Genomic DNA, 15845 nt, shown 5'->3' with positions numbered 1-15845 from the left:
CCATTTTACAGATGGGGAACTGAGGCACAGAGATTAAGATCAAATGTACCCACAAATTTTGGGTGCCCAATTTGAGACACTGAAGACTTGACTGCATACTATAGTACTTCAGATGTTCAAAACACAGCTCCCACTGTGACTGCTCAGCACTTCTGCAAATCAGACTCCTGGGTGTTGAGTCAGGAATCCAGGGAAAAAAAAAAAAAAAGGAACAAATAACTAGTGACCACCTGTGAACAGATGTTTAAGTGACTTGTGCAGCCTCACAGAGAAAGTCTTTGGCAGAGATAGAGATAGAATCCAATTTACCAAGGCAGTATTCAATTGCCTTAACCAGGACGCCATCCTGTCTTTTCCTGAAATCTCATCTCATTCACCATACACCTTTCAACTTCTGCAACAAAGGAGGCAAGGGGTCCTACAGATATGCTTATTTCACTACATACCCCTAATTCATTCCTAAAGCATGGTCTACCCTCTGTGTTGAATGATGCAGGGGTCCTGTGAAAATATTATGTGATTACATAATTAAATGCAAAATGCAGAGGAACAGGAGGTGTCGGGGTGGGAGCAAATTAAGATTACACAGGCAACCTTAATTCTGGCATTTCTTAACTTTTCAGTGCTTGACTTTGCAACTGTAATAATGTCCTTTTAATGTAGTTTTGTGTGTGCAATTTCCTAGACTTAATATTAAATAAAATAAATCTCATCACACTGACATCCATATGGTTCATCAGCTGGTGAGAACCTTTGGAATGACTGCACAATCCTCAGTCACTCGAGCTAATGGAGTACCAGACAGCACTAGTAAATTGTCATCCTCTACATGGGCCAGCACTAGAGGGGGATATGAGACTTTGCCAGTGGGATTGCTGGATATTTGCTGACAGCAGGAGAGTGGTGGTGGTGGTGGTTGGGAACAGAGTCATCCCCCTAAAGGGGACGGAGTCATCCATCTGCCGCCCAGACTCAGAAACTCGAGAAGTGTGCTGCTTGCCTGCAGCTAGAATTCAGGACGTGATGGAGTGTCTGCTGAGACTGATCAAGCCCTCGAACCACTACCCCTTCCTACTTCTCCACGTGGGCACCAAGAATATTGCCAAGAATGATCTTAAGCAGGTCACTGAAAACTACATGGCTCTGGGAAGAAGGATCAAGGAGTTTGAGGCACAAGTCGTGTTCTCCTCCATCCTCCCTGCTGAAGGAAAAGGCCCAGGTAGGGACCATCGAATTGCGGAGGTAAATGTATAGTTACGCAGGTGGTGTTGGAGAGAGGGCTTTGGATTTTTAAACTGTGGGATGTTGTTCCAGGAAGGATTGCTAGAAAGAGATGGAAGAGTATCTTCGCAGGCAGACTGGCTAACCTAGTGAGGAAGGCTTTAAACTAGGTTTGCCGGGGGATGGAGACCTAAGCCCTGAGGTAAGTGGGATACCGGGAGGAGGGTGCAACATGGGAGGCCTCCTGATTCATACTGAGAAAGTAAGGCAATCAGCTAGTTACTTAGGAGCCTGTACACGAATGCAAGAAACCCAGGAAACAAGCAGGAAGAACTGGAAGTCTGGGACAATCAAGGAACTATGATGTGATTGGAATAACAGAGACTCGGTGTGGTAACTCACATGTTTTAGCCTTACCAGTGAGTTTGTCAAAAGTGCTTGGGAAATCTCAGCTTAGGTTACAAAGGCTGGTGCATGTCCACTGTCCTGTGAAGAACTAAGTAACAAACTTACGCTGGTCAGGCTTCGGACCAGTGCAAGACGATACAGTCTATGACTCTATGAGTTCTGATGTACAAGGCTAGGGAGCTGGGGAGAACTGGCTGGAGCCTCTAAACTGATAGTTCAATGAGTGGCTGGGAGATCATTCATGTAACACAGCTGGGCGTGTTCCTGCCTGTGTATGGCTGTGTAAGTGCAGTGCCTATCAGAGGTTTGTAGCTTGACATCTGCATCACAGTGCAAGAAGCAAACCAGGTTGGTGGAACAGAGGGCTCAGCAATCCCACGGTCCAGGTTGCACCTTGGGGACCCTGTCACCACCAGACAGATACTTTTAAAAAACCCTCCCATTACAGTTATTCCAAAGTCTAAGTATGATGCTCACATTTCACACACTCTTACAGTTTTACACAAGTTGCTGCAGGTCTTTGTTTGACTCACCCAATGAACTCCAAAAGCAGTGAGACGTCAAGTTCTGGTGGGATTCGAAACACTGATCCCAAGACTTTCCGAGGTCTTCCTCTGCTCACAGGGACTGGCTGTGGGACAGCTAAAGAAATCAAAGTGATGAAAAAATATATCAGGTACTGAAGTGCACTGTATGTGATATACAAGACAAACAATGAGGCCTAAATAACCACACAGCTCAATTATGACTTTCATTAATTCAGGTCCTAAAAACTACATATTTTGTATGAGTGTCAATAATGGTATTTTCCTACTATACAGCATACCGTCTTTCTGAACAGTAGTTTATGTCACAATGGGACATAAGTCATTTACACATGTATCTTTCAACTTCTAACAGCATCTTTAAAGTTCTTGTACAATAATTTAATTATCTTATCATTTAAATTATTTCTTACCTTAATTAACGCTTAATGAGACAAAAATGCACACCAAACATACATCTTTCCTGGTCCTAGACAAAATATGCATTGTGCAATGGGACAGGCCAAAATCCAACAATAATTTAGGTTATTTGTTGAGTGCTGACAACATGCTTATTGCTGCACAACACACAACAAATTAAGACAGCTCCTACCTCAAGGAGTTTAAAACCCTGAAAACACACAGAGGTGGCATTGACAGGGAAATCCTGAAGCACAAAAGATAATGTATGTGTGTTCAGATGTTTTCAATTATGTTCATTCTCATAGGAATTACCTTAATGCATCAGACCAATGATCTATCTTGCCCAATATCCTATCTCAAACAATGGCCAGAACCAGCTACTTAAAGGAAGAAACCTTGTAATGGGCAATTATAGAATATCACGCCCACAGAAAAGTTTCCTCCTAAGCCCCAGTAGACGGAGGTTGGCTTATGCCTCAGAACAGAGTATTTCTCTCTCTTTCAAAGCTCTTTAATATTTACTATAACAACTCTGGATATCCTTGGTGATTCATATTGCCATTACGAAAATCGACCATCTATTTGTTTCTCCTCTGCTTTCTTTATCTTAATCAGTGTCTGAGACAGAACAGCACTTTGTCTCTCATATCATGACTAATTATTTTCTTTAGTAGCTTCTCGTGAAGGACACTTTGTCAAAGGCCTTTTGCAAATCCAAATAAATTATGCCTACCAGTTCTTACGCATAGTATTTTATTGAAATAATCAAAGAATTCCAACAGATTAGTGAGGGACAATTTTCTTTTGAAGAAACTGTGTTGGAGAGATCCTACCATATCACGATCTTCTGGGTGTTCTATACATCTGTTTTAAAATCTTCGTAAAATAATAATGCACACCTCTACCCCGATATAACGCTGTCCTCGGGAGACAAAAAATCTTACCGTGTTATAGGTGAAACCGTGTTATATCGAACTTGCTTTGATCCGCCGGAGTTCGCAGCCCCGCCCCCCCGGAGCACTGCTTTACCACATTATATCGGGGTAGAAGTGTATCAGAAAAGACACTTTGCACTTTTACCCTTTCTTTTCATTAGATGGATCTCTGATTAGTTCACTGAGCTTCATAATACCCTAGAAAGGCAGAGAAGCACTATAATCTCCATTTTATGCACAGAGAAACGGGCAGAGAAAGCTAAAAGTACTTGACTGGTAAATGACTGAAGATTATTCAAGTGAGTAGCAATTAGTATGTCACAGATAAAATACCATGCATTTCTGAACTATGTAGTACTAGAAATTATTTGTTGCATTTTCACACTGTAAGACCCATCCCTAGTTTTTATTAAACATCTAAAAGGTCATGACATATCTTTTACATGCACACACAAAACCAGAACAATTCCAATAAATTTCAGTAACTTGAAACTCAGAATTCAGATCACTGTGGCATTTCTTCCAATAGTGAACCACTATTACAAAAAGAAAGACTAGTGTTAGGAAATATTTAAAATTTTATCTTTTTGTAATACTGCAATTATTCCCCCAAAGTAATTATAAACTCACCAGGTTTGGGTACTTCTAGACCTCTTTCTTTATAGAAATCATGCATCTGCTTTTTCTCTCCTGAAAAAAAATACAAAATATACAGTAAGCTGGGCTTTGTTACCTGTGGCAAGTATAATACTTGGCAGTCTAGTTTCCAATAACTGCTTAAAGAATTTACTGGAACAATTCCAATCATCATTAATAGGGGCTTCCCAGGTTCTGTGAGACAGCAGCTCCCTTAGTGTTTCATATTAAAAACAAATTATATTAGATTATGTGCAACAATTTAGTACTGTAGAGTCTATTAATGAATAAAACCAGGACTTGGAAAATTGCCACAGAATACAAATGCTGCATACCATTCCTTATCTTAATCATACCTGAGAAACAGTTACTTTGCTCCAACAGCTTTGAAAAGTTTGTGGATGTTTGTTATTGTAGATATGCAAAAAGAGCTCATGTTTTAAAGGCGCTTCAAGCTGATGTAGATAATCATCCATGATGCGTACCAGTGTTCAAAGCATTCCAGAGAGATAACCCAGACGGCAAATGGTCACATGCATTTATTCAGACAACGGTTGAAAATTATTATATTACGACCCCACCAACACCTTTTTTGGTTTATAGCTAAGATTGCTCAACTGAATTCCCCATCAAGGTATTCACTGAAAAGCCAATAAATCATGAGAGCCTTGCGCTGATACAAATTTATATCCGTGGAGCAGTAGCGCTCTACTGGGAACCGCAGTGGCAAACTGAGCAGCACGACAAGCCATTGCTCCCAAGAGTCAGCACCCTGCGCCAGTGGCTCCTCCGGCACAGCTGTACCACTTGCAGCCCCGCTCCGAGCCCTGCCCACTGGGGAGGATATCAAGCTCACCAACAGCTGTCCCTGGTCGCGCTTGTGTGTTCAAGCAGCTTGCAAGCTCCCAGACAGGAGTTCCTTCCATGCAGTGGTCTGAGTCTCCTCTCCGGGGCAGGGGGCACGGGTGAGCTAGGAGCGGTACAGCCATGCTGGAGGAGCTGCCAGCATAAGCAATGGCTGCTGGGAGTGGCAGCCCCACGTGTTGCTCTTTTCGCTGCTGTGGTTCCTGGTAGAGCTCTGCAGCTCCACAGATACTGATTTACATCCGCGGATATAAATGTGTCTCCGCACAACACTCTATGAATCACCAGCTAATCCACCATTCATATCCACACCAGCCTCAACCCACATGCTTTACCACCCCTAAACATCATAACAACCAAATACACTCAAAGACCCTTCAGCCCATACCCTTTCAGTTCTAACATGACCAACCAAAATACACACATCCAGTTCCTCACAACAGCACTCAGATGAATGGGGGAAAGCAAAGCTGGGCATGTGGTATGAGGTGAGAAGGGGGTTAGGCTTGGCCTACACTACAGTTAGGTTGACATAAGGCAGCTTACATCAACCTAATTATGTCAGTGTCTATACTACAATGCTGTTTAAGTGGCCTGCTACACTGACATAATAACTCCACCTTCACAAGAGGCATAGAGCTTATGTCGATGTAGTTAGGCAGTGCAGTGTCTGTATAGATACTGCATTATTTACAATAGCTGCTGACTATGAGCCCCAAGGGGGCTGACAGCTGTGAGCCTCTCCCTATCGCGGCACTGACAGCCCAGAGCCTTGCTGCCACCTCTTGGTAAGGATTTGGTGGTGGGGAGAACTGCCACGCAAGCTCAAGCTCTCTCCCCTCTCCCAAATCCCTCAACAGGAAGCAGCAGCAGGGCTCACAGCAGATGCTCTTTCCCTTCCCCCCAGGGCTAGGGCTGCTGAGCTGGCAAGGGGTGCAATTTCAGGGCAGGGAGCCTACCAGGAGTGAAACTGACATTTTCTTTCTGGCTCCAGCTGACAGCTGGAGCTGACAGCCCCAGGGTAGGGGTGGGGGGCTCCAGCTCTGAGCTCCCTGCAGGCTGACAATTGGAGTCAAAATGTGAAATAATAGCAGCCATGAAACTGACAAGAATGTCAATTTCACTCCTGGTAGGCTCCCTGCTGTGAAGTTGAGCCCAGTGAAGGCTCACAGCTGGGGCTGTCAGCAAGGGGGTGGGAGGCAGACTCAGGCTGCTGAGCTCCGGCTGTCAGTGTTCCACAAAGCCCCACTTCAGTTGCTGGACACGCACTGCTAACAGAAGGCGCAAGTATGGACATGAACAACTGCTTTAATTACTGTGGAGGCTGTACATCGACTTACCTCCATGGACAAAGTTACTGCAACTCCTCCAGAAACCAAGAACAGCAGGGGGTGATGACTGCCATCTTTGGGACTGTATAGAGCTCCAGAGAAATACCACCCCAGAGTGCACGTGTTAGAGATACTGGTTCAGACCAGCTTCAAGGGATGCAGAGAAAGGGGAGTTTGAACTGACTGAGGGGCCTTTCTTTCGATTCAAACAAACAAACCTGACCTTTTGTTGAAAGAGGGACCCAATCCTGTTAAAAGCTTGGAACAACACTGACCTGCCAGACTCCCCCACGGGGGAGACTAGCAACTTCTGGTACATTTAGTATGTATTTAGACCTTATCGTATGTTTTCTCAGTATGCTTTTGTCCATAAATAAATTTATTCTGTTTTAAGAGAGCTGTTTGGCTACTGGTAACTCGAGCACACACTGGTCCTTGGCGTTGGAGAGAAGGCAAAGATCAGAGTCTTGACTCCTAGTCAGACCTGCTGGGATAAACAGAATGAAGTGCAATGGGGTTGCCAGCTAAACGCCTGGTGAGGAGGTGAGTCCTTAACCAGAGAGAGGTGACAGTTAGAGGCCTGAAACTTAAGAGTAGACCACACAGGGGGTCAGTGGTACAGCTACTCCAAGATCATGACACCTGTTTTCTATATGACTAAACAGCACCTGAAGTACTTCCCAATTCAGTGATGCTTTGTGCACTCAGGAACCTAAGCCACTCTCCTTACTCACACCCCAGCTCATTCCCCATGCTCCCTGCTGCCCAATCTGTTCACTGGCTCCATAGGATCAAGGACAGTGGGGAGGGGGCATGGAGCCGATCTGGTAAGTCAGGAAAGGGGACTTCACAGCATTAGAAAATTGAAATAATTTACAGAACCAGGCTGTTTCATGAGCTACTCTTGGTGGAACTAAATGAGATTATGATGAATTAGGGGAATTAGTTTGTTATATTTAAAAATGTGCAGGTGTGTGCATGATGTCTGGAGTTTGTGGCAACTGTGGTTCTTTAGATATAGGGAGTAAAACAAAAACAAATACAAAAATCCACAAACAAATTACTGTGCAGTCCAAATTCCAAAGAGGGAGCATTTTTATATTTTCCTCTGCCAATGTTAATAAACCTGTGAGGAAAAAGATACTATGGAACATTCAATTGTCCCCTGGAGAATTAGTGTGCAAAGTTTTGTGTGGAAGGCCTGGAAATTAAATGCAATTACTTAAACTGGTATACAAGGATTTTATAAATCTCAATACCATCTTAATTATGGAGTCATAGAATCATAGAAGATTAGGGTTGGAAGAAACCTCAGGAGGTCATCTAGTCCAACCCCCTGCTCAAAGTAGGACCAACCCCAACTAAATCATCCCAGCCAGGGCTTTGTCAAGCAGGGCTTTAAAACCTCTAAGGATGGAGATTCTATGACCTCCCTAGGTAACCCATTGCAGTGCTTCACTACCCTCCTAGTCATTACTGTAACCATCATAGTGACTATAGTGGGTGACCTACATCATGTCAGAGGACAGAAGTTTCAGTGTGTTCATGGACTATGTGTAATAGCATCTTAGCAGCCTGACATACACCAGTCTGTGTGGCTAGTAGGATTTATGGACAGCGCAAAACTAGTGTTTACAAAAACATTTAAGTTTGACCATTTTCAGGAGCTGAAATGCGGAAATACAGTGTTCTGAACTGAAATGACTACCAGCCTGTCCGTTTAACTCCTTCCTATTTATTAGGACACCAGGATGGTAATGAAGTGAAAACAGACTTACTCTCCTCCAGACTGACAACCAATTTATACACTATGTCTTGTAACTGTCGATCCAACCTAACAAGAAGAAAAAAAGAGGAGGAATAATCCTTAGTTAGGCAGGACACATTTGCACAATAAGCTACTGAATATTTAATAAATTTAAAAAAACTTATTGTAACAGATATGGACATCTTTTGGGTGTAATATAAAAACACTTAGATTAATAATAACATTTTTGTAGAGGAGCTAAATATATTGCTGAACACAGTACACATCAACAGGAAAATGACAGATATAGCACCAAACTCTTGTCTGCCATCAGCTTCTGGCTATATAGCACCTCAGGAAAACAAACCACTTAAGCTGAAAATGCATCTTCAGAGAAGGAAGAAGAAATCTGCAGTATATTTTCAAAGCTATTCTCAAGTATCTTAGGCTTGCTATATAGGTTTTGTTAAAATTATACAAAGCCAAACAGAAGATTAAGTTTCAAGGTTTGGATTCAACATCACTAGCAGCATTTTGCTAGTGACCAAGAACCAGAAAATAAAAGTGACTAGAGACAAAACTAAATACAATGTAGATAAACAAAGAGTATACGTCATACAGTGAATTAGCTTTTAAACTGTTCTTTCAGCTGCAATAATTAAAGATTACAGGTCACTCTAAACAAGCACAAAAATCTAAATATTACAAGTAAATAAAAATGTTTTAAACCTGTGTTTCTTTAAAATAATACCAACAATTGAGATACTCTTATTACCTGATATTATAAAGAGGTTGCGTCTGATGTACAACAATGTTGCATTTTGGACATCTGTTACTGTAGTAAAAATGTCTTACTATGCAGCTTTTACAGACTGTACAGAAAAAAAATGGAAAAGCCCATTATATTGTAGCAAATGTTTACTGAAGATAATGCAGGAGGAGTAATTAGCTTGAGACCGTGCTCAGATAACAGCAAGTATACGAAAATAAATTAAGCAAAATTAAGTCAATTTAATTTTTATGAAAAATTTTCACAGGTTGGCAACATTAACATCAGAGTGAATTTAAACTCAGCATCAGTTTGATGTGAATTTTTAACCCTAATCCAAATTTCTCTCTAAACTGCGTGGCTGCGCAGCTGCCTATTAAGCTTTGCGCAGGGGCTCAGGGCTGCGGCGGGGAGAGATGCCTCTCCCCGCCAGTCCCAGCACAGACCTGCCGCGGCCAGGCGCCCCTCCTCCCTGCCCCAGATTTGCTGGGGGTGAGGCATCCTTCCCCAGGCCTCAACATGTACCTGCCCCGGATGGGGAAAAGGCGCTCCTCCCCCAGTCCCCAACCTAGCCCTGGCACAGACCTGCTGTGGCTGGGGGAGAGGTGCCTCTTCCCCGTCCCCAAGCCCAGGGGCTGCTGCGGGAAGAGAGAGCTGGGGAGAGTCCTCTCTCCATGCTGAAGCCCCTGGGCAGCCTGCACCCCAAACCCTTCATCCACAGCCCCACCTCAGAGCCCACACCCCTAGCTCACTCCCTGCACCCCAACCCTGAACCCCTCATCGCCCGGCCCCCATTACCTCCATATTGGTGCACACAACAAAATTCATTCTGCACATGCGTGGGAAAAATTAGAGGGGACACTGCCCTAACCCATTCTTCTTTTCAAGGTATTGTACAGCTTTCCTTTGTATTTCAAACAGCAAACAACCTCATTGGCTGCTACAAGTTAGTAGTGAATTACTAATAGTTTTGGCCTATTATTTTATAAGCTGATTTCTCTGCTTTTATGGAGCCTCTGTCAGCAACAGAAGTTGGCTGAGAAAAGGATGTCTCTATTCCCCAGTGAGACAAGTTGAATCTCTCTAGTAGCACGTTTAGTTGAGGAAAGGCTGTTTGGAACATTATAAAGTACGATCCTCAACCACGCTACCAGACTTATTTAAATAAACCACAGCTTCTGGCCCATCCTGACAGAAAATACAGGATTCTTGAACAGGCATTTCTGGGCCTGCTACAGACAAAAACTTTTCGCTGATCTCCCAGAAATACTCAAGAGTCCTCAGCCCAGAGTAAGGAATAAGCAGTAAATACAGTCATTTTAGACAATTCCCTTTTGTGAGGACGTGAAAATCTCACTCACGATGTTTTGGTAGCTGATCTCACTCTAAATTTGAAACTAAATTCTTTAAAAGTCTAACACGGATACTTACATGTATGAAGACACTCTGTAATGGTCGTGGCATCTATAAAATAACCTTTGCAGATGGAACACAAGATGTAAGGCGTCAACTCAGACAGGTTTATCATGCGCTATGAATACAATTGAAATTGTTTGAGAACACAGGTTAAAGCAATAGATTTCTCACTCCAGCTTCTGAAGTCTCACAACCTCAAGCCACATTAAGAATGGAAAGGTTTGTGTCAATATGCAGCACCTGGATCGACACTGGATGGCCCTGAGCAGCAACAATACTTCAAACGCCGCTCCTTCCTAAAGGTTCCCATCTATTTTTCCGAATTGACCTTTCTGCAAACACAGCAATTCAATGTATTTCACGAATCACTTCTAAAATGCAAATTATAAACAGCTTCTTCAGGTGTACTGGACAACTCAGAGAATATGGCACTTCACCAGTATTAATGAAGTACAGATTGGTAGCAAGCTAAAATCTTTATCTGAGGAGTGTGCAATAGACTGTGTAATGGCCCTCGGTCCTGAATCACAGAATCATAGAATATCAGAGTTGGAAGGAACCTCAGGAGGTATCTAGTCCAACCCCCTGCTCAAAGCAGGACCAATCCCCAACTAAATCAAGTTGAATCTGAGACAGGGTTGGCCTTTTGCTTCAACACGTATTTAGGTTCATATAAATGCATATTAAGGCAGGGACTGCAATTATACTGCACTGGATTTTGACTAAAAAAGCACATTTGCCAGGGAGGAACAAATCCACCAGCTCTTTTCTGACAGAAATCTGTTACTCTGGGCCAAAATGCCTTTCCTTGATAGGACTGGTAGGGTGTCCATCCTGAAATACAGACTTTTCAAGAGTGTATGTCATAATTTAAGGTGTACTCCTCCAATCTAGTCCAAGTCTTCTGTATCATCATTCACCAGCCCCCTTGCCCGCACCCAGTTGTTCTGTGACCTCTGACCCACCATTATCCACAACTTTTCAAACACTTTCAACCTTATACCCACTTCCTGCCCTTTCCTTCCTCTCTTTCATGAAGATGTTCATTGTCTCCATTCCTTCTGCACTCTCCACCATCCTGATTCACTCCATCTCACCAACCATTGGATACCTCCAATATCTGCTTTCTCTGGTTTTATTCCCAGGCTCTGAGAGTCTCTTAAGGAAATCTCATGGTCACTCAGACTTCCTTCACTACAACATCATTCTACTCTCCTTCACTTTTGCCATCTTCCTTGTCAAATAGCATTAATTCTTCACTCATCGATTCCAAAGCCAGAAGGGACTGCTGTGATCATCTAGGGTATGTCTATACTACCTGACGGATCAGTGGGTAGTAATCGATCTATCAGGGATCAATTTATCGTGTCTTGTCTAGACGTGATAAATCAACCCATGAATCGATGCCTGTACTCCACCTTGGCAGGAGGAGTAAGCAGCGTTGACAGGGAAGCGGCAGTTGACTTGCCGCCATGAGGATGCCCAGGTAAGTCGAACTTCAACTTCAGTTATGTGAATAGCATAGCTGAAGTTGCATATTTTAGATCGACCCCCCTGCCCTAGTGTAGACCAGCCCAAAGTCTGACTTCCCATATAACACAGGCCAGAGACTTACATGATCATTAATTCCCATGTCAGCTCCATCCTCCTTTGTCATGGCTGACAATGCCATCATCCTCTTGGTCACTGAAAACTTGGTTATCATCCAGAACTGCCTTCTTTCTAACCATACACATCAAGGCTAAACCAAAAGCTTACCTCTGCTTATTCTCTCTGTACACATTACTAAATCTCTCATCCAGGGCATTGTATCTTAGCTTAATTATTGCAACCTCACCCCTTCCCAGCTTCCTGACATCCACCTGTTTCCCCTCACTTTAAGCATGCTAAGTTCTATCTTAATCCAAACAGCCACGCCATGCTGCACAATGAGAGTTCTAGTCTCACCTGGGCAGTCTCTCTAAGCTTACTCCTGAAGACAACCTGTGCCAAAAATTACAAATTCTGCACCAAAAAATTAAAAATTCTGCCCCCCAAAATTAAAATTCTGTGCACAATATTTTAAAATTCTGCAGAATTCTGCAAACTGTATTTGTCATATAAATGTGGAGGCTCCAGAATGGCATTGGGGAGCACAGGACACTAGCAGCACAGAGGTGAGACATCACTGTGCAGCTCTCCCCTCTCTTCCCCCAGACTCAGCGGTGAGGCTGCACCCAACCCTGACACAGTGCAAGGACAGGGCCTGCCCCAGAAACACCCTTGGGCCCTGCCCCTCCATGCCAGGTGCACCAGATAGACTCAGCAAGGCAGGATCCAAGTGTGGAGGGGCTTAGTGTGGAGGGATCTAGATGTGGGTTGAGGGGGTTCTGTGTTGGGCAATCTGGGTGCAAGTGGATCAGTGGGGTATCCATATGCGGATGGGATCTGGATGCACAGGGGCTTGTTGGAGGGTTTTGGGTGCCATGGTAATGGGACTCTGCAGGGGAGTCCAGGTGAAGGTGGTTGGGGCTCAGCAGGAGGAGTGTGGAGGGAATAGAGCTTGGCGGGGGGTCTGGGTGTGGGGGACTCAGAGGGGGGTCAGTTGCTGGGAAGTGGTGCTCAGTGGGGTGGGGATCCAGTTGCAACTGGTTGAGGATTGGTGGGGTGAGGATGTGGGTGGTCAGGGTGGTCCAGGTGCAAGGGGGAGTGGGGCTCATTGGGCGGGGTTCTAAATGTGGGGAGTGAGGCTTGGCAGGAGGGTTTGGGTATGAGGGGGTCTGGATGCACGGGGGCTGGGTGGATGGGGGAGCAGCTCCCTGTACATGGATCCTTCCCCCTAAAGCAGGAGGAGTGGCGGGGGGGCAGGAGAGAGTTCGCAGACCTTCTTGCAGCCGGGGGAGAAATCTGTGGGTGGGTCTGACTCAGCCCTAGATGACGTACAGCGGAAGAGAAGGTCTTGTCCTCCCCAGCTCAGCCTGGACTAGCAGCTAAGCCTGGCACAGGGTAGGAGCCACCAGCTAGGTCTTCCCCAGTTCCGCCTCCTGCCTCACAATGATTTGCCTCTCTGCTGCTTGCCCTGGGCTCCCAAAACATACTGCTGGGGAGGGTCGCATGACTGCTTTTGTGACTTCTCTTTGCTTTCCCATCAGAAAGTCATTTTTCTGCAGGGAAGCAAAGAAATATGCGGGGGGGGGGGGCATAAATTCTGCACACGTGCAGTGGTGCAGAATTCCCCCAGGAGTACAAAGGCTGCACCACATGCCTGGCTCAAGCCAAAGAGCAGGTGTTTCTGAGACCCAGGCCATCAGAACATAAGAATAGCCATACTTGGTCAGTCCAATGGTCCATTTAGCCCAGTATCCTGTTTTCCAATAGATGCTTTAGAGAAAATGAACAGAACAGGCCAATTAGAGAGTGATGTCATCCTTTCCCTCTTGGCAGCCACACCACCCCTTACTTGGCTTGAGCTGGAGCAGAGCCTGCTAGGACTGCTTTTAGTTGATACTGTCTACACCTCTCCTGGGGTTTAAGGCAGAGAGATGCATGTTGACTGCTATCGCCTCATGAAGTGGGGGGCCATGCTCTTCAGGCAGAGTGGTGCATCCTGGGAACTATCCCCTCATGAAGCGGGGGGCCATGCTCTTGAGACAGAGTGCTGCATGCTGAGAACTATCCCCACATGAAGCCGGGGGGGGGGCCCGCCCTTCAGGCATAGTGGTGCATGCTGGGAACTATCCCCTCATGAAGCGGGAAGTCATGCTCTTCAGGCAGAGTGCTGCATGCTGAGAACTATCCCCACATGAAGTGGCAGGGGGGCCCTGCTCTTCAGGCAGAGTGGTGCATGCTGGGAACTATCCCCTCATGAAGCAGGGGGCCCCCGCTCTTCAGACAGAGTGGTGCATGCTGGGAACTATCCCCTCATGAAGCGGGGGGGCCTGCTCTTGAGGCAGAGTGGTCCATGCTGGGAACTATCCCCTCATGAAGCAGAGCACCCCACTCCTCAGGCAGAGTGGTGCATGCTGAGAACTATCCCCTCATGAAGCAGGAGGGCCCTACTCTTCAGGCAGAGTGGTGCATGCTGAGAACTATCCCCTCATGAAGCCGGGGGGGCCCCGCTCTTCAGGCAGAGTGGTGCATGCTGAGAACTATCCCCTCATGAAGCAGGGGGGCCCTACTCTTCAGGCAGAGTGGTGCATGCTGGGAACTATCCCCTCATGAAGCAGGGGGGCCCTACTCTTCAGGCAGAGTGGTGCATGCTGGGAACTATCCCCTCATGAAGCAGGGGGGCCCTACTCTTCAGGCAGAGTGGTGCATGCTGGGAACTATCCCCTCATGAAGCGGGGGGCCTGCTCTTCAGGCAGAGTGGGAACTATCCCCTCATGAAGCGGTGGGGGGGCGCTCTTCAGGCAGAGTGGTGCATGCTGGGAACTATCCCCTCATGAAGCGGAGCCCCCCGCTCTTCAGGCAGAGTGGTGCATGCTGGGAACTATCCCCTCATGAAGCGGGAAGCCCCCCGCTCTTCAGGCAGAGTGGTGCATGCTGGGAGCGGCTGTCTCTATTGGGTGAGGCTGGTGGTCACATGGGCCTCGTCTCCAGGCGCGACTGGACCACACTCCGCCGCCCGCTCTGCCTAGCTCCTGCCTTGGTGTTCGGTGGCCCCACCCTTTACCTCACGCTCAGCGTCCGAGTCCAGCTCCCCCTCCGCCTCTTGGCAGGCCCCAAAGCGGGCCCCGGGGCCGCCCTCCAACTCCTCTTCCTCCAGCTCCTCCTCCTCTTCCTCCCCGCTGGATTCAGAGCGGCTCCTCTCAAAATCGAACTGGAGGGAGCCGGCCCCAGAGCAGCCAGGGGCGCCCCCGACCTCTAGCTCCTCCTCGCCGGGCCCCAGGCCCGCCCCATCCCCGCCGGACAGGCCCGAGATCACAGAGCCTACATCCACCTCCATGTCCATGGCTGGGGGTGCGCCTGAAGGGACGATGGGAAATGTAGTCCTCAACCTTCTTCGCTAGCCGTACCGCCGATTCGGCCAGCGAGACAGTGCGCATGCGTGCTAACCGTGATGAAGCACGCGGGGAATTGTGTACTCCGCCTCGATGAGATTGCGACTGCGCACATGCGCAATGAACCCTCAAGGGATGCTGGGAAATGAAGTTTTAAAAATTGCTTCGCCTTTTCTGCCAACCCACCTTTCATTAGCCAAGAGTTAAATGTCAAGTTACGAAGTGGGTCTTAAAGGGCATTAAATATCCCCTGGAAACAGACAGGTCACAAAATCCTTCATTCCAGAGAGCATTTTACTAACCACCCTTAAAATTAATAGAGACAAGGTCGGGGAGTTAATATCGTTCATTGGACCAATGCTGTTAGTGAAAGAAGATTTCATGTATACACAGAGCTCTTCAGGTCTTGAGATGTACTAAAAGGGGGAGATTTGAGACAGCACCAGTATAGGGACAGACGCTGCCCTGTGTTAACACATAGTGCAAGCAATAATGGTGACAGAGGAAAGAAATGGGAGTGGGAGAAGACAAAAAGCAATCCCCGTCTGGGAAGACAGTGCAGCTCTGGTCCCTGGCCTGAAAATTTATCGGG

General features: G+C 46.2%; 1 protein-coding gene across 2 annotated transcripts in view; it reads right to left on the bottom strand.

Moving 5' to 3' along the window:
* Positions 1–15296, bottom strand: part of PCGF6 (polycomb group ring finger 6) — a 48048-nt gene extending 32752 nt beyond the window's left edge. The window contains exons 1-6 of one of the 2 annotated variants that reach the window (XR_007775029.1): positions 14926–15296; positions 10290–10389; positions 8865–8961; positions 8121–8176; positions 4142–4201; positions 2163–2271 (exon numbers count right to left, since the gene is read on the bottom strand). Coding sequence is in view for 1 of the 2 variants with exons in the window: in XM_050958202.1 (XP_050814159.1) it covers positions 2163–2271; positions 4142–4201; positions 8121–8176; positions 8865–8961; positions 10290–10389; positions 14926–15204 (701 nt within the window). In the remaining variant the exon portion in view is untranslated. The remainder of the gene's footprint in view (positions 1–2162; positions 2272–4141; positions 4202–8120; positions 8177–8864; positions 8962–10289; positions 10390–14925) is intronic. The other variant, XM_050958202.1, reaches the window with a different exon arrangement.
* Positions 15297–15845: the final 549 nt, after the last annotated feature.

Source organism: Gopherus flavomarginatus, chromosome 6, assembly GCF_025201925.1.
Source record: "Gopherus flavomarginatus isolate rGopFla2 chromosome 6, rGopFla2.mat.asm, whole genome shotgun sequence".
Classification (NCBI taxonomy): domain Eukaryota; kingdom Metazoa; phylum Chordata; order Testudines; family Testudinidae; genus Gopherus; species Gopherus flavomarginatus.
This window is presented reverse-complemented; position numbering and strand designations above follow the sequence as displayed.